This window comes from Thermobia domestica, chromosome 17, assembly GCF_964235325.1.
Source record: "Thermobia domestica chromosome 17, izTheDome1.hap1.1, whole genome shotgun sequence".
In the NCBI taxonomy this organism is placed as follows: domain Eukaryota; kingdom Metazoa; phylum Arthropoda; class Insecta; order Zygentoma; family Lepismatidae; genus Thermobia; species Thermobia domestica.
This window is the reverse complement of record NC_137470.1, coordinates 170,960,311-170,979,815: the sequence shown is the minus strand read 5'-3', so window position 1 is coordinate 170,979,815 and position 19,505 is coordinate 170,960,311. Positions and strand designations below refer to the sequence as shown.

The window sequence follows — 19,505 nt, the reverse complement described above, 5'->3', positions numbered from 1 at the left end:
TTCAGGGTGTCTAAATGAAGAAGAAAAGTTTGCCGTTAATCAAATGAAGATTACTTTTTAATGAAAAGTTTAAAAGATGACGTACCTCAAATTGGAATAAATTCAAAACTTGGCATACTCATAGATTTTTGAAATGAAAAGTGTTTCTTAATCCCCCTAAGGATTTCTACAAATTTTGTTTTCTTTTGAAATGGGGCTGTTTGAATTTTAAAACATCCGACATTTCCTTACTATTAATAGTTGAACGTTATCTGTTCTACAGGCTTCCTAAGTTATACAATAAAATGTTAAATGTACCGGTAGATATATTTAATTCTGAAGCTGCATGCACTATGACGTCATTCCGGTGGATAAATTCTAGTTCAGTATTGTCATTCATTCTTGTTAATACTTTAGATATTGTTTTGTAAGTATTGCATTTGTTACTATCCCATAGATTAGTTAGATATTCGAGCGTAAACTGGCGTTTAGTTCTGTATCAAATTATGTTCATAAGTAAATGAACATTAGATATTTTTTAAAACACGAGTTTTTTTTCTTTAACACCATATGATTATGCCCTTTAGGGTAAAGAAGACAGACGATTAATGAAAGTAATAATTGTGATATTAATTTCTTTGTGCTTTCCTACCGGGAATCGAACCTTGGACCACGTTCACATTAGATACGAACAGAAAGATTTATGATTTGTTTTAATATGTAGTTATATCTTCATATTCTATGTTATTTAGCTGTGATGTATTTATAATTTTCTTACATCCATACATGATACATGAATGTTCTTTGCAATAAGTCTTTACTTAAGCTTTTGGTAGATAGATTCGAGCCCATGTAAAGGTTGAAGAGAACCCCAGTATTTCCGAAAAGGCAGTGACGCTAACCATCAAACCACGAAAGCATGATTTCGGAAGTGCACCGTCTGTGTATCTTATTTTCCTTGGTGATCCGGTCGCCTACAAGCTTGAGTCATCACGTACTATTCAGTATGCCAGGTTTCGACTTTTATCTATCGATCTATTATATAAAGATATTTCCTTTTGTGTTTTTTATCATTGTATTCTATATACGAACTACACGTTTACTTGGCGACAACGTGCAAAAAGTCTTTTGATCTTTTAAGAATAAGCATGTTACTCTATGGCAGAATAGATGAAAAATAATTTTCCCTGTAAGCAGATCCGAGACACCTAAGAGTCTAAGTTCAATTTTTTGGATTTAGTTTCTGCAAAGCAGTCTAGAGTTTTGTGAACAGACGTGTACAATATATTCTTAATGACAGCTCTGTTCCAGCAACTTTAATTGCGTTGGTAAACTTGTTTGTTTGTGGTATTTGTGAAGAAACTGAGCTGCTCTCAAACAGTTTGTTTTCACTACCGACTACTTATTTAGAGTTTAATTTATAATATTTCTTTGAATTTTTTTGAAAGGAACCATTTTTGCTTCAAAACAATAAATGAAGGAAGTAGAGTACCCCAGTTCGAAACAGATCCTAGGTGAACCAAAGACAAGGTGGAGGTAAAGTTTCACACTTTGTAGACAAGATATATTCAGGATTGCCGCCTTAGTCCCTCAGATTTCAGCAAATACCCATTTCAGACAGTCTGGTGAGCCCGTAAGCGGAATCAGAACAAATGTAAGAGGATAAAAAATTCCCATCCCCACCGTCGATCAATCCCGAGCCATCAGTAAATACATGAATACCTTATCGGCTATTATTCCGCGATTCTTCTGAAACAATTAATTGCTAAAGGAACACACACTATTTTATATAATTCAGATTCCCGCATGTGTTGGTGTATAGCATGAAGTTGTCTCATTTAAACTCAGGGGCAGTGTGGAATTGATCCCTAATTTTGTTTTCTAAACATTTATTTCAGCTAGGAGTAAATTTTACAGTAAGGAACTAGGAACTCCAATTTCTGGAATTGTCTGTGCCTGAAGAAATGACAGCAGAGAAAAGGAATATAAATGATAACTTTTTTTTCTGACTATGGACTCCTAAAGCATATTAAAAGCAAACTTTCTTATTTAATACTAATATTAGTAGTAGTAGTAGTCATAGTTCTTCTCTCCACTGAATCATGTATAAGATAAGAAAAAATGCCAAGATGAACTGTTCACCAAATAAGGTGCGACATGTAATGTCTCTGTAATTTAGTTTAAATATTTACATCTGTTTTATTTTTGTAGTTTTGTTTCAACATATTGTTGATATATTGTTTCTCTTCTATATGAATTTCATGATTGGAACTTGCAATTAAGATATCTTCCACTTTTAAAATGTATATTAATTGGATCTTTTTCTTTCTTTTAGTATCATACGCGGGAAAGCAGAATACAGTACTCTTTTTTGGTGACTATGAACACTGCATCAGAAAATGAAGAAACTTTATTTTCTTTTCAAATAATGTTGCTGTGTTCCGGACGCTTTATAAGTCAATTAAAATTAATTTAAAGTCAATACAGTAATCAAATCTTTAACAAGACCAATACTTATAAATTATTCAACATTACATTTGTCAGTTATCAATTCAGAAGTTACTGTTTATGAAAGAAGGATGTCGGAACTACAGGAAAATAACAAGTCTTTTGTTACTAATATGTCAATACCAGTTATCAGTTTCGAAACTAGTGTTGCTGAAACAGTGTCAACGGTAGATGATGGCATTGCAGTATGTGATACTGATGTATCACACAAGTGGACTACTTTGAAAGAGTTTGAAAGAAAACTGTCAATAGTGCAGGAAGAAAATACATCTTGTTGTAGCGATACAACATTACCTGTAAGAAATTCAAAAGACACTGTTTTTGAAAATGAAATGTCAATGATACAGTGTAACCTTAATCCTTGTAATGACAATGGGAGTAGCAGTTCTCCCAAGAACAAAAACGACGAAGTATATTGTAAATCTATTTTGCAACCAGAAGTGTGTGAAAATTATGACTTATCAGGGAAGAAATTGTCTTTGGAATTACAAGGAGAAATACAAAGCTCAAAATGTCAACCGAACGATAAAATGACAGTAGAACTACCTAGCGAGAAACCATTTGCATTGTGTTACAAAAAAAATGAATTACTTAGATCTGATCAAAAGGACAAAAAGGAAGCAAATTCTCGTGAAGAATATTTTAAACGTGAGAAAGATTGTACAAATTTTTGTAATGAAAAAGAAACATTAGATTTAGAAGAAATACCATCTTCAGAAAAATACAGAAATCTACAGAGAAATTCTTTGCTTATGGTGAATAGTAATAAAGTGGAAGATGAATGTAATTTAGTTAAAGACTACTATTCTTGCAATACCTTAGAACAAATGAATAAATGTGATGTAGGCAGTGGGTCTCTTAACTTCATTGGGAAAGGGGAAAGAGACCAGAGATTTCACGGTACAGATGATAAAAAATGCGATACTAGAAACAAGGCGGATCATATTTCAACATCAGACTTGGAAGGAATAGGTAATGTAGATTATAGAAATGAATTGCATAGTCCGTTATTTGTACAGAATGAAACGCATATCGATGTCAAAGTCGTAAATACCGGAGCTATGTATGACACGGAAGAATATGATGTAAAACCGACTGATGTTTTCCATGATAATAAAATTGGGAATAATATTAATACTGGAAAGTGCCTTAGAGTGGCTATTGAAAGACTAAAACTTCCTTCAGAATACTTGAGAGAAACAGTTGATTACTATTATTCAAGTAAGTTCCATAACAGCTATGATAGTGTCTCCGAAACTAACAAAGCCAAAAATAATAAGGTACTCTACAATGAATGTTATGGTACTTCAAGTGATGGGGAGTTCAAAAATAAGCAAAAGTTTATTGGTATGAATTTGAATGCCCGTGTACTTTTAGAAGATTGTTTAAAAAATAAACATTTTAAGATGAAATACCAGTTTTCGAGAACAAAACATCACATTGATACTAAACATTCTAGCTTAATGCGTTCAGTTAAAACTCTCAGTGAACCAGAGAGAAGAGGAACTTCAAATGATAACTCAAGCACTTTGCAGGATGATGAGTAAGTTTGTCTCCAAATATTTTATTTGTAATCACTAATCATAGTTTATTCTACATTGAAATGATTGTAAGTGCATAATTACTAATAGATGCTATAAGGTACATACTATATGAAAGCAGCTACTTTCTTTCTTGTCTGGGCATTAGGTATATTAATATTTTTGTCAGCTCAGAAACCTTAACTTCCAAACTATGCTATGCATAAGTGTCGAAACTCTGTCCATCTGTCTATCGCCAGGTATCAGAACAAAAACAGTAGAGCGGTTTCCTGGAGTCAGTTCGTCCACTCTGTTCCATCTTCCCCATTAACAATCCACTCAAACTGGAAGTGGTAGAAATAAACTTTCCGGTTTCAAAATTAGTCTCCGATAGATGATAACAGATAACGAGAAGAGTTTTCCTTTTCAGTCGATTCAACGATTCAGAATACTACTACTACCCGCAATAGTTGACAAAGATTGAAAGTGGTAAAAATTTTGTTGTACTTCCGGTTTCAATACTTCTTTCAACAGAGGAAAAACTATAAGAGATATCGAAAAGCAGGTTTTTGACACAGATTGATCGTCCCAAGAATAACTATCTCTGCATTTTATGTATCTGATAAAACCAGAAGTGCTGAAAATCAACGATTTCCTCTTACAGTACTGATCATCTATATATTACAATGCTAGGTTTATGTTTGTTTTCAAAGAAAAGTTTGTATGTTTGTCTCGAATCCTTTTGACAATGAGATCTCGAAAACTACAAGTGCTAGAAGCGTGCCGTTTTCACTGGTCGATTTCAAATTTGTGTAGATTGTCCAGTTCTAATTGAATATTTAAGAAAACTGGTCCGTTATTTCTCTGTTTCATTTTTTTAGGGGTGCACTGGAAGTTTTAAAATTTTAAAAAAGTAAAGCAACACATCCTATGAGTTATACATTTCAACACAACATAGTTGTGTATAGGAGTTGTGTATCTCAGGCATTTATTTCATGGCCAATGGTAATGAAAAACGAAGGATAACCATTTCTCCAGTCTAAGATGTATCTTTATTGTTTGGAGTGATTTGTCCAATGAACACCATATATCACAGACATTATAATTAAATATGTATGTAATATATTTGCTTATTACATATCGCATACAAGAGGAAAGAAAACACTGATCATACATGAATTAGACACTCCAACCTAAAGTAGGCTCAAATCTTGCAAACGGTCGAGATATTGAAAAAAAAAAAAAAATCGAAAAAATCTCTTTATGGTACCCCTTGCCGATTTTTATCAAGACGTCTTTCATTTGTGTCTGTAAAGGGACATGTACAGATGTGAGGAATGACAAGGAGATTCATGCTGATGTGTGAATGATGCGCTGTGTAGAGAGCACAGGTTCAGCTAGTCTATATAGTAAAATGATAGGTTTATATGTTTGTCTCCGATTCTTTCTACAATGAGATGTCGAAAACTACAAGTGCTAGAAACGTTCCGTTTTTACTGATCAATTCCAAATTTTGTGTAGATTGTCCAGTTATCATTCAAATTTTCAAAAACCTTGTCGTTATTGTTCTATTAAACATTTTATGGGCCGTTTTGAGCCCATGAGATTAACATTGTTGCAGGCCAAAACTACGATGTTAGGCAACCAGTAGAGAAGTTACGTATGGTGAGTTGACGGACATTGCAGGCGCTTTGCTTAAATCTGAATGGCAAAACCTATTCATGCTGGCAACTTGAAAGGCCTCAAGAGAAGAATGAGGCGTACTCGGACGGATATGGATTTATTAGAAAAAATATTTCCACTTTATATTACTTCTACAAATTTGCTACAAACTCACTCCAACATCTATACATAGCAGTTCACTTCCTTTGTGAGTCTCCTATCCTTTACTTGTGTGAGTAAGGAGACATGCACAGTGAGGAGATTCATGGTCATAACAGAACGGTGCGCTGAGTAGACAGCACAGATTCAGCTAGTATTATCTGTTAAAAGGAAATAGATAGCGCCAAAGTTTTTTTTGCAATGGATTCAGTACCACAAGAATATGTTTCACCTGTGATTTTACTCTTCTATTGCAACTGAAGGTGATACACGTGATTAACACTTCAGATTTCAATTCTAATCTCTGCAGAGGAAAAGCAGTCAGAAATAGTGGTTTTTGACATGGATTCAACGTCCGAGGAATTGGTTCCATTTTTGATGTTATTCTCCTATTGAAGTAATTGTAGATGTAGTGCTACAAGTTTGAGTAATGAATTTCGTAGTTTGTTGGTCTACTGTAGTTCCACATTGTAAAACGAAACTCACTAGTTCTCAATTAGCTCTGTCTGCTTTGCTCGAAACGTTTTGAATCGTTTTTATTAGGACCGAAAATCATAAACTTACTTTAGACAGTGGGAACTGAAGTCACAAGTGGGACATTATTATCTTCAATCAAAAGAAATACAAATAATTATTTTTCACACAGTACATATTCTTCACAGGTTCAATACTCGAAGTGATTTTGAACATTATTATAACTTCGATATGGCCACTGTTATTTACATACTATTTTTTTAGTCTTCTGTTCTTCTGCTGCTGAGTTTCGGAAATAGCAATAGAAATTATAGTTTAGTTCATTATTAGAGAAGATAAACGCGTACGTAATTAGATATGTTTTAAATATATACTTTTGTATGCGAATGAAGAGTCATATAGGAGAAAATGTGTGGAAATTTTAGTTTTACATATATCAAAATATCAGAATCAGAAATTTACAATTGAACATACAAAACACCGTTGTTTCGAAATACTTGGAGGTCACATTTTTCTTTTGTACGGCAGTACAATATGCCACGCCAACGAATATGGAATTAGCATGTTTGCAGCAAAACAGATGGAACTGATCGAGAACAAGGTCGCACAGCCTTCGTAAATATTTATGTTACATAGTGCATATACAAGGAAAAACCTACGATACAAAGATGAGTCCATTGTTCTTAATGTTAAGTACATTCAACTTTTACTATCCTGACATTGTAGTAAAAAAGAAATCCGTATTTATTATTTTATAATACTTATTTTATCTGATTTGTTGAAATATGCAAGTGGCAACACACAACAGAAAGTTTTTTCTTTCTTTCTTTTTTATTAACCGATTAATCTGTTGCTTGTAAGCAATAAGATATTGCCAGCGCATTAAGTGTACACTATAAAATAGCGCGTAATATTTTCAAGGCATTGAAGGCGTGAAATTTGTTCTGTGAACAAAATTAAACAGATAAATTTGTAAGAGAAATATGTTGAGCACAGAATAATAATAATAATAATGGAATTAACTAGTCACTTTGAGAAATTATTGGATGGAAAGAATTATGGGAGAATTAGTTTGTTTTTTTCTCAGCCTCCGCTAAGCCGACAGGGAAGATCCATGTAAGATGACGAAACGGGAATAAGAGAAACCTGTTCATTGGACATTGCTCAACCATCGCTCCGAAAGGCATAGCCTGTCGTTCAATCACTGTGGAGTAACAAGAGTGGAAACGTATTGAGTGCGGTTGAATTTCCCACCAAATGATGTAATTCTATTTCTCCAGCCAGAGCTTCTTCGTGGCTAAGCGGTTAGCGTACGGGCCTTTGGCGTGAGAGACCTAGGTTCGATTCCTGGCGGGAGCTCATATGGTTGGATTCCACGGTAATCAGTAGGTCTACGTCGCATATAGCCTCGCTGCTGAACGGGATGTTAACTCAATTTCTCCAGCCGAAAGAACATAATTCAATCGCAATTCATTGTTGAAAGAATTACGGCGCCAACTTTTTAAGTAATCTTTATGACCGCTGTTGTTGAAGAGAGTTTAAAAAGGGCTTCCCGACGAAGTGTGGAAATCCATGGTGCCAGGCGACCTTAACTCGTGAACCATGTTGTTCGCGAAAAGCGTAGATTAGGATTTCTGAACTACACTGAGTTCCCTGTAAATTCAAGAGCAGCGCCTGGAGAAATCGAATGACTTGACGTAGTTTAAACTGGGCGGAAGCTTCAGTTTCATGTCATATATTTTAAAACTTCCACGACGGTTACACAGCAGAGTGTATGTATCTGTTGATGAGGGTAGTTGGGGAAGTCCTGTGGACAGCTTTGTTTTATCCCCGTTTCGTTATCTCATGCATTCTTCCCTTGGTGGTTTAGATTAGGTTAAAAAAAAAAAGTATTGTATTTATGGGCTAAAAGTACGAAATCTTTTCACATTGTAGGTAGTGGTTATATCATTATTTTGGTTAAATATTGAAGTCAAGAATGTTATTAAAGAAAAGAATAATAATCTATTTAAATAATTCCTTGCCTAGTGCGTAGTAGTAGGTGCGTGATTTTGGAAAAGTCTGCTCTGATTAGCAGAGACATCACGTGACCAGATTATGTATATGACAAGATGGGAGTCGACACACTTTTGATTTTGGCATGATTATCTTGACTCACCCTCCAAATTTTAGGAGGGGTGAATAAGACCAACCCCCTTAAAGTTTGAAATTGCCCAACTTAATAATTAAGTATTATACGATGAGGGTATGTACGTCCGTAAGTTTGGTTGGTCCATCTCTTTCCCTTTTATTGGTAAACATTCAAATTTTGGATAGTTTTGACCTATTTTATTCCCATTGATTAGGCTTTACCACACATGATATAGTATAATAGAGGAGTCCATTTTCTATTATAGGACATGGGTACATTCGTTCATCCCGCTTAAAATTTGGAAGGGGTATATAAGGACTACCCCTTTACTTTGTGACTTGTCAAAACACAAACTTTGGTTGGCGCTGCTTGTACATAGGATTCTAATTTCTGAGTCTTTTATTTAATTTCTCCTTTTGATGATTCTTTACTGCATGAAATGTTATATGGGTAAGTACAAAGGTCCAGACTCTTTCATAAGACACGGGTACAGTGAAACCAGTCTATGTTGGCCACCATCGGTTCCATTAAAAAGTGGCCAACTTAGCAGAAAATAAGTGTGATTGGTGTATTTTTAGAATAGGATTTCTAGTATTACTTGATTATAAAATTTTAATAAGCAAAGGCACGACAGCTACTTTTAAATAATGTATATAGAATAACCATAACAATATACAGTAGTAGGAAAAATTACCACAGTATGTATAATGCATGTGCATACCTTCCTTTTTCCCAAAACTAGTCAGGTACACTGAATTATTCGGATTGAAAACGTAATAACACAACCAACCATGAAATGGAAACGTATGTACGCAGTTCATTGAAATGAGCTACAAGCGTTTCCCTCGGAGCAAAAGAGGTTTTGAGAAAATCTTAAGGGAATTCATATCTCAAAACCTCCGCTACCTTTCGATAAGTCGTCAGGTGCCAATAGTTAACAATTGAGATGGTTAGCTTTAACCTTGATAATTTTCCAGAATTACTGAAGCTCCCCAGTGATGAAAGGAGCCGATATAGCTAATAGTTTTACCAAAACAGACAAGGTGAACAAATACATACAACCCTTTCCTGAATTCCTGTACATGCTTTTTCTTATTCACATCTTCATTCACCCCTTTATCAGTGTAGTGTTCTGGCCATTGACCTCCAAGAACAAGTCGTAGGAATCCATGCTTCTTTATCTCCAGTCACAAATACAGAACATATGCCTGTCATATGGGAATACGAAAAGGTTAAGAAAAATAATAAAACGGTATTTTGCGTGGCCAAGATACGCAAGTAAATTTATCATCATCATCATAGGGTAAACATTGAAACAATGAAGCCAACTTCCAAGATAGACAGGTGGCAGCTTGCAGAGTAATAAGTAACGAATATCTTATGGGGAAAATGCACGTTCAAGTCGAGCAGGTGGCCAAGTTGACAGGTTTTACTGTATATTGATGCTTCCCTTTCAAATTTTGGAACTGGTGCATTGGCCCATCCCTTAAATTAGGAATTGTCAAAAAATAAATATCGGTGAACGTTCTCCGGGACTTGGATATACAATTCTGTGAACTTGAGTGGACCTGCTTGTTTTCTTCCGTGGATAAATGATTGAAAAATTACAAGTACTGCTACGTGGTAGTACATTAACCTAATTTGTCCTCATTGATTATTTTGTTGTATGGTTATATGGATGGATACATGGGTTATTTCTTTCATAAGGCCCGTTTTATCTTAAATTTTGGAAATTGTTAGATATTTTCTTGGACTAAAATATATCCTTCTTTAAATTTGGGTGATCCATGTTGTCACCTTCCATCTATATAAAAAAATCGCGAAAAATTCAAATTTCAGAGGATTGTGACCTAATTTATCCTCTATGATACGATGCTTAGTGTTTGTAACCTTTGATTCATACGTAATGCGAAGTCATTAGATAAAGTTATCTTTGAAAAAATCTGATTCGTTAACTCTTGCCTCTGACTTCCATAATTTTGCAGTTGAAACCTGTTAGGTAATTACTGAAACCTGTTGATATGCATAAACAATTCCACAACTAGAACTTTCAGGGATTTGCAGTCACGGATCAGTGTAAAGTCATTACTGTAAAGATACCTTTGATGCATTTTGATTGGTTGATCACAGTCTCTGACTTTGAAAAAGCAGTTTGAAAAATTTTTGTTTTAGATATTTTAATTGCTCAAAATTTGTTTAAATCTCTTTTTTTTTTTTCACACACCAAGTTCCAAATGGTTTGATTTAAGGCGCCTCCCAAAATATGAGAACCAAATTTGATAGATACGAATTTTTCAAATACTTTGCTTGATTAAAATCTTCTTAAATGTTATTAATTTTATTCGTCTTAATTCAAATTTTGAAAAAATAAAAACTGATAAGTATCCTTGTACTCTCTTACCTGTAGCAATATGCGCCATTTATTCGAATATTAGACTTGAAATTTGGGAGGTAATTATTACTAAAATCAGTTGATATAAATCAAATTTCACACTTTGAATTTTAGGATTGCAGTCGTGACTCATTGCCTAAAATCATTTTCGTAGTCGTATAGATAAAAACTTTTTTTTTTTTTTAATGGAATAGCTAGAAAAAAAATAGAGTTTGATGGTTGACCGTGAAACTTTTTTCGTACAATATTTTTACAAGACAATATTTGTTATGCTAAAAATGTAATTGTGATTTTAAACTAAGTTTTATGTAATTGCAGAAAATATTTCGTTTGTCAATTTTTCTCGAAAATGTGTTCATAATTTTTTGTTTGGATATTTTTTCAAAATATTACTTTGAAATTTTTCGATTGAAACTTTCAATTTTGAAATTAGTTTGAAAATTTTGTTTGATTTTTTTTTTAACTTGAAGTTTTGTTTGATTTTAGTTTTTTGATTTTTTAAAAATTTTCTCTTTAGTTTCAATTTTGTATAGATTTAAGGGGCCTTATGCAGAGTCGTTTTGAAGACTGATTAACGTCATACCACGGGGTTGACTAAAGGATGGTTATCAAAATTGTATTCAGAGTCTCTGAGTAGGACGTAGTATTTGACGAAGTTAATCACATGTGACTAATTAATCTAGAGCAGAGGCTAATCTTTTACCCACGGTTTAGCGTGCGACACAACATTTCGTATTTCATATATTTTCATTTTTACAGACTACACATGCGGTCCTCTACTTTTCCGTAGTTGCCACATTTTTTTCTCACCCGATGCATTGGGTTTATATAAGTTAATCATACCCAAATCATAATTTTAGTTGTACTCAAAGTAGACTCTGAATAAAATAACGTGCACTTTCCTTAGTAAAGAGTTAGTATGCTTACTAACTAGTCTGAGACTAACCGTCGATTAACGAATTCTCTCTGAATACCGCCCAAGATGTCTATTTAAACACTTTTGCACTCACTGATTTTTTTTTTTAATGAAATAAAAATTGCGTTTAGTTGATAATGATCATAGACTTTGAGCTACGACTACAAATACGAAGATCTAAAGTGTGAAGAAGCATCAACCAATCGGATTTCATCAAAGCTATCTTTTGGTCGTTGACTTTAGACTATCGGCCGTGTGCACCAACGAAGTTCAACTGTTGAACGAGGATCACAACCAAGATCAGTGTAAATGTCTGTTGCACCAACAACGTTCATGACTAAGTCTCGGTCAAATGGTGGATAAACTTGGTTTAAGCTTGAACGGCCAAATTTTTGGGTTTAAACTTCTTTGATCCAGGTCAGTCCCTTGACATGCAATAGTGTCTTTTTATTTTTCCACTAATGAAATTACAATACATTTCTCGTGTTCGGATAAAATAAATAAAATAAAATAAAGTAAACGGTGTAGATCAGGAATACAGTTTTTTTAATTTCCAGGTAAAGTCTGTTAACTTGCAAAAAGAAATAAGGAGGATATGTACGTAGAAAACCTGCGAGGCTGTAGCTTTACAATAGAGAACGCACTAGAAATAAACTACATATAATGTGCGGTTTTTTTGACAAAATCAGCTCATAGCATTTTCGACAATGTATTTTCTAAACAATTTTCCAGTAAAGGTTAACCTTAGGAGGGCATAAAAGCTATGTCTATAAATACAGTATTTTCTTGTCAAAATTCCATGCAAACAGCGTAAGACTTATTATCCAGTTAATACCATCGTAAAACTTAATATCTAGTCACTCCTCGAGTGGTATCAACCAATTGCGTACAATTGTATAAGACACATACAAACTTAGCTGCATATAGGAAAGCCACACGTATCAAAACCACGCACCAAACTTTGCAATCGGCTCGTTACAAGCTATTTTTGAACCTATTAAGGTTTACGCCAAGGTGAAGCTGGAGGGCTACAGTTGAGGTGCGTCTGTAGGGAACAGGCGAATTTGCGATGGTGGGTATGTGTAAGCAAATTAAGGGTTCATTCGAGCAGACGGTTCTACCAATACCAAATAGTAAAATACGACGTGAAATATAAAGAAATTATTGTATGTGTAATTGTGCTCTTCCACTGTCCTTGTTTATGCATATACCCCGTCGTCGACGCGCCTGCTCCCTATGGACGCAACCGCTCGCTGTCGCTCGGGCCTCTCTACTGCACTCCTACTCTAACTCGGTTAGATAGCACTCGTGCTTTTTGGTGGCCACGTAGCACAAGACGGTTCGTGTTTTATACACAGTAGTTTTTATGCTGTACGTCCACACATTACTTATACAATACTGAGCAATCCTGAAGTCAACCCGCAAGTAGTAATGGAGCTCTTCGTTTTGTGCTAAAAGAAAGCTCTAACCTAACCTGGAAATGTAAGAACGTGTCAAAATTTGGTAGAACCGTCTGCTTGAGTAATGAACAAATCAGAGTAAAAAATACGTATCAATCTGTAGTAGGTGATCACTACAAACTAGTTTTCCATTATAATTGTATAATTATGAACCATACATTTTAATGCTGTTTCTATAATCACATATTACATGTGTAACGAATGTATTTTGAGAAATAGCACCGGAAAACAGGAGGTTGATATTTTCCACACTTTTCTTTCCTCATGCACACATCACCACCGCTAATGTGTCTGTTTTCTCGGACAAAATCACGAGCGATCCCTCAAATTGTGCCCTGCTTGGAATCGGAATAAATACAAACTCCGTGGTTTTTGCACATAACATATAAGTTTGCAAGCATATTATAAATGTGTATGCAGCTGGTGGACAGGGGAGAAACTAACAAGGAAGGGTCACTCAGTGGCTCCGCTGAGATCCGAACGAGACAATTGTGTTTTCATTTGATATGTTATAACTAGATTAATTCCCAAGTTATACGTGCCACCGAGCGGAATATCGTGAGTTACAACATATTTTGTAATGTAAGAACTACAAAAAATTTACCTGGCATAATAGTTTGAACCGAGTCATTTCTTCAAAAACGGTTGAGTAAGTGGAAAACTCGGCCAACACGTATCCCATCATTTTCAACGACAAACATTTTTGGGGTAAAAACTTTGTCCCAGGGTCCCAGACGGGGTCCAACTCAAAATTTTCAAATGGCAAAAAGGGTTAAGTGGCACATCATTTGAAAGCTGTTGTAAAATGAAAGAAAATGCAGCAAATCTCGACTCTCTACAACAACCCTGTGCAAAATGGCGATGTGTCAAAGTGTAAACGAAAACTTAATTGAAAAGTCCATGGTCACCCCCTATAAATCGGAAACGGTAAGACAAATGTGAAAACAGGAAAGGATGTGTGGCATTATTTTCAAAGTACAACGATTAAAGTGAAAACTTCTTGTCCCAGGGTCCCCACATGGTCCCAGGTGGGGTCCAACTAAAAAGTTTCAAATGGCAAGAGAGGTAGGGCATCGTTTGAAAGCTGTTGTTAAGTGAAAGAAGACGGAGCGCATCTCGACTTTCTACGACAACCCTGTCCAAAATTGCGGTGGGTCAAAATGTAAACAAAAGCTTAATTGAAAATCTATTGCCACATTGAATCCAAGAGGGCCGCTTCAAACCTATATCGAAAGGATAAGCGTACCAAACTGCTGAAGCTACGAAAACAAATTTGGCATTAATGTTGATTAGTAAGTGACTAAAATATGCAAAATGTTCAAAAACGCAACATCCTGAGTTCAAAATGCCGCACTATGTATCGAACGCATATCCAGCTCACACCACTGGTGTTGGAGAAGCGAACGTTTATGGTTAATAGTAGATATCCACAAAATATCAAAGAATATAATCTGTAATCCAACGTGGCTGCCAGCGTGAAAAATGAGTTTGTATATAAATATGTTATTTCTTGGAATACTGTGACCAAACCAACAAAGTTTGACGCAGCTCGATGTTCTGAAATGACTTACACATGTTTGGTACTACTCGCCAATCTTGCAAATGATTTTTTTTTTTTTTTTTTTTGTATATTTGGTATTGCTTGAAGTATTGCGATCAAACCAACGAATAACATACAAATGTAACCATCACGAATACGTACAATAGAGCCCCCGACCTACTGGTGCACCAAGTTCTTTCTGTATGAACTACGTATGACAAAATTAGAAAAATACCCGAAGGTATTCAACTTTTGTTTAGCAGCATGAGTAGGAAATCAGAGTTGTGTGTTCATCGCATATTCGTTATAATCAAGTAAATAATGTCCAGAGAACCGTGAGGAACGTGCATTAAGAACAAAATATATATGTGTTGTTACCGAATGAAATAATAGTTGAAGTGAATCGAAATTCAATTGTTCTTTAGTCTTCCTATTATTTCTAAATACATAAGATTTCTACTATGAAAACATAGGTTTGAAGCGACCCTCTTGGATTCAAGGTGGCAATAGATTTTCAATTAAGCTTTTGTTTACATTTTGACCCACCGCAATTTTGGACAGGGTTGTCGTAGAAAGTCGAGATGCGCTCCGTCTTCTTTCACTTAACAACAGCTTTCAAACGATGTCCTACCTCTCTTGCCATTTGAAACTTTTTAGTTGGATCCCACCTGGGACCATGTAGGGACCCTGAGACAAGACGTTTTCACTTTAATCGTTGTACTTTGAAAATAATGCCACACATCCTTTCCGGTTTTCACATTTGTCTTACCGTTTCCGATTTATAGGGGTGACAATGGACTTTTCAATTAAGTTTTCGTTTACACTTTGACACATCGCCATTTTGCACAGGGTTGTTGTAGAGAGTCGAGACTTGCTGCATTTTCTTTCATTTTACAACAGCTTTCAAATGATGTGCCACTTAACCCCCCTTGCTATTTGAAAATTTTGAGTTGGACCCCGTCTGGGACCCTGCGGGGGACCCTGGGACAAAGTTTTTACCCCAAAAATGTTTGTCGTTGAAAATGATGGGATACGTATTGTCCGAGTTTTCCATTTACCCAACTGTTTCCGAACAAATGACTCGGTTCAAACTATTCTGCCAGCTTTGTAGCTTTTATATTACAAAATATGTTGTAACTCACAACATTCCACCCGGTGGCACGTATAACTTTGGGATTCGTCTAATTATAACATATCAAATGCAAACACAATTGTCTCGTTCGGATCTCAGCGGAGCCACTGCGTGACCCTTCTTTGTAAGAATGCAGAAGACGTTAGATCATAAGTGGAAGGAATAAATGGTAGCGCTCCTCAACTTTATCTATGCTAACTGGAGATTGTAGACAAACGCCAACAAGGAAAAGGATGTAAAAGACATTAGAATAACATTTTCACGATGAAATATGTATAACTGTTGAATCAATTTTCCCCATCAGTGGGTTCCAGAAGTTATTATTATTTTCTAGTGGTGTCGAATTTCAGTATCCTGGGGTGAAATGTATTAGTAACGAAAATACTGGGAATCCACATTATATTTGTTCAGTTTTACTATACGGATCCACAGATTGTGAAATATACTGAAAAAATTGCAGAAGTCTTTAATTTGACCATTTTATGTAGAGAACAGCGTGCAGTTTTACTGTACGTAGCCATGGGTTCTGTTCTGGACATAAAATGAGCAAATTAAAGACTTGCCCATTTTTTTTTCTATACATTTTATAATCTGTGTATAGTTAAACTGCACCGAGAACAAAACCCAACAAACCCCTGCGGGACTTCTACCCCTTTCCTACTACTACTACTTATACTATGGATCCGTATAGTAAAACTACAGGCTATACAATCTAATCTAAAATCTACTACCAATATTGCAACACCAAGTATCACTCATTTATTTTATTACAGGAGGAATTTATTAGATTATTCTTACATGTATTCAGTCGAGATGCATACAATCGCGAAAGTCCAAAACCCCGGCACGCGGTATGCTTTCTTCATTTGTTACTTTGTTAAACGAAGGTTAGAGACAAAAGACGACAACCAATCAGAGTCGATTTTACAAATTGACCGAAGTTTACTTAAACGAGGTTTACTGAACATCGATTTTCAATGGTGCAACAAAAGTCCGGGAACCAAGTTTAAACTGGAAAGTTTAATGTTGAACGCGTTTAAGTGAACGCTCGTTTAAACTTCGTTGGTGCACACGGCTGTATGAGTCACGTCTTCAAACCATGAAGTTCAGTGTTTAAAATTGTTATTGTTGTACACCAATCTGTTTTACTTATTACTTATCAGGTTTCAAATCCTAAATTTTCAAATCAACTTTGAAGACGTAAAATATGTGAATATGACATCAGAACATATGAATCATATTACAAAAATCTACCAATGCTTTGATCTATGTTCAGACTTCTAGATGAACAGTTCAATCTTATGATATTGTCATGAATTTTGCTCTGAAGAGAGAAAACAACATGGACCATCCAAATTTGCGAATATATTCATGAGACCTAAAGAACAATTACCAGTTTTTGTTTCTAACAATTCACAAATTAAAAGGTGGGACAAATAGTCACTCCCAAATATAATTTTAAAATGTTCGAATTTTTCATTTGAATTTACTTTTTTGTTTTCTCAAAATTGTTTATTTTGATAATTGTTAGCACTCACTGGAAAATAAATAATTTGAAAATTTTAGCATGAAAGTGTTCCAAATTATTACTTCGAATTTTATTCACTCACTGAAAACTGAAAATTTTTGTTTTAAAAAAAATTAAATTAGTTTGAAATTTTTGCACTCAATGTGTTCTGATTTATCTAAATTTTAGTTTGAAGTCTTTAATTCAAAATTTAGTTTCTAATTTTGTGTTCAAACATTTGTTCTAAAATTTTTCGTTACAATTTTTTCTTAAATTTTGAACTTCTGAAAATGTGAATTTTTACATATGGAAAAATACAACATGGATCACCCAAAATTATAGAAATATATATCTTAATTGTAGAAAATATTTACCAAATTTTAATTTTTAAAATATCCAAAATTAAAGGTGTGCCAACATCTCTCTCGAAATTTAAGAGGGTATATTATGATATCCATGTCTTATGAAAGAACTAACCCGCGCGTCCATCTGTAAGACCATATGATGTAATAAAGCTTCATTAATTAAGATAAATTAGGTCGAAAACCTACCACTTTTTACCCATAAAAGCCACCAAGCAGGAACACTTTCACCAAATTTTCAGAAGTATTAATCAAGTACTAGAGAGCATTAACAATTTTTATTTGACAGTTCCCAAATTTAAAGGGTGAGTCAATGTACTCCTCTAAAAAATTTAGGAAGAGTATATCAATATACCCATGTCCTATGCAAGACAATGGAGTCCTGTATTCATCCAATAACCATGTAATTTAACAAGACATAATCAATGAAGATAAATTAGTTCAGTAGCCTACTACAGGAAAATACGTATTATTACTTGTAATTTGTCATTTTTTTTTTTTAATTTTAAATTCATGGAAAGGACCACTGAAGTTAATAGAATTATATGTCTCGGTCTCAGAGAAGTTTTACCAGTATTAATTTTAGGACCATTCCCAAATTTAAGAAGTCGACCAGTATAACCTTCCAAAAATTTAAAGGAGAGCATCAATGTACCTTGTCTTATGAAAAATAATGGGATCTTGTACTCATGCATTTCATGCAACAAAGTTTTATCGAAGAGTTAAATTAGGAAAAGACCTGAGAGATTAGAAATTTTGGCTATTTTCTATGCATAAGAGGGAATGATATGAACCAATGAAACTTACAGAAATACATTTCCTGGTCCTATACTAGCGCACCAGATTCCTCAATTTGAGAATTTCGAAAATTTAAGGGAGATTATCTTACGAACCCTTCCCAAAATTTGGAGGTTGGGCCAAGGTGCTCCTGCCAAAATCAACAGAACGTGAGATATTAAAATTGATGAATGAATCTATATCAAGAATGTACATTGAAGTGAAGAGATTTTTAATTTAGTATTAACTTATGATACAAGTTGCTGAGCTCAATTGTAATTCGTACTAACATTTACTGATCCTTTTCGAGTTGGTCCACTTTTGTGTTTGTGCTCTCAAATATAAGTTTTTTCTAGTTTATTGTCACATTTCCTCTCCTAATTATTTCCTCTATGTCATCTTACTACGTGACCAGTTTATGTGATGTCCCTCAGCGTGTTTTTACTAAATACTTCCATTCCAATCAAATAGAAATCATTGGTCTAAAACAATAGAGAATTCAAGGTCCTCGTATTGACGGACCATTTCCTGCTTTGCAGTCAACGTTTAATAGCCTATATGATGCCACTAAAGGAGTTTTCATAGTAGGGTGATTATTTTGATCACGTAATATTCCCAAAGAATCACCACATACCTGGGTACATCTTCCACCCTCCATATTGTTTGTTTCGCACAACCTAGTTTTCGTTGTATGTAATGTATACAGTATTTAGCACCTCATTTCATATTGTCTTTTCTTTTGGTTCCTTCGCGAGTATTACTTCTTATGGCAACAGTAACGTTGTTCCATTGTTCACTTGTTTTTATACATACAAAAGCCGAACTCTGTTGATGATCACCTTCACAGTAGGGCTATAGTTACTAGTTGTGTCGTGCACTATAGGAGCAAAAATGTTTAAGTTGGAAGGTTAACAATTTTTCCTTGACAGCTTTATAAGAAATTCTTTGTTGCTTCCGAAAATAAAAATAGGTTTTCTACGCATAAG

At 34.7% G+C, this 19,505-nt stretch overlaps 1 protein-coding gene across 2 annotated transcripts in view; it reads left to right on the top strand.

Moving 5' to 3' along the window:
• The window catches only part of LOC145674495 (uncharacterized), a 115,624-nt gene that overhangs the window by 38,771 nt on the left and 57,348 nt on the right, over positions 1 to 19,505 (top strand). For both annotated transcript variants that reach the window (XM_081744635.1, XM_081744636.1), the window contains exon 3: positions 2,315 to 4,030. In XM_081744635.1, the coding sequence (XP_081600761.1) occupies positions 2,559 to 4,030 (1,472 nt within the window). In that variant the 5' untranslated portion in view covers positions 2,315 to 2,558. The remainder of the gene's footprint in view (positions 1 to 2,314; positions 4,031 to 19,505) is intronic.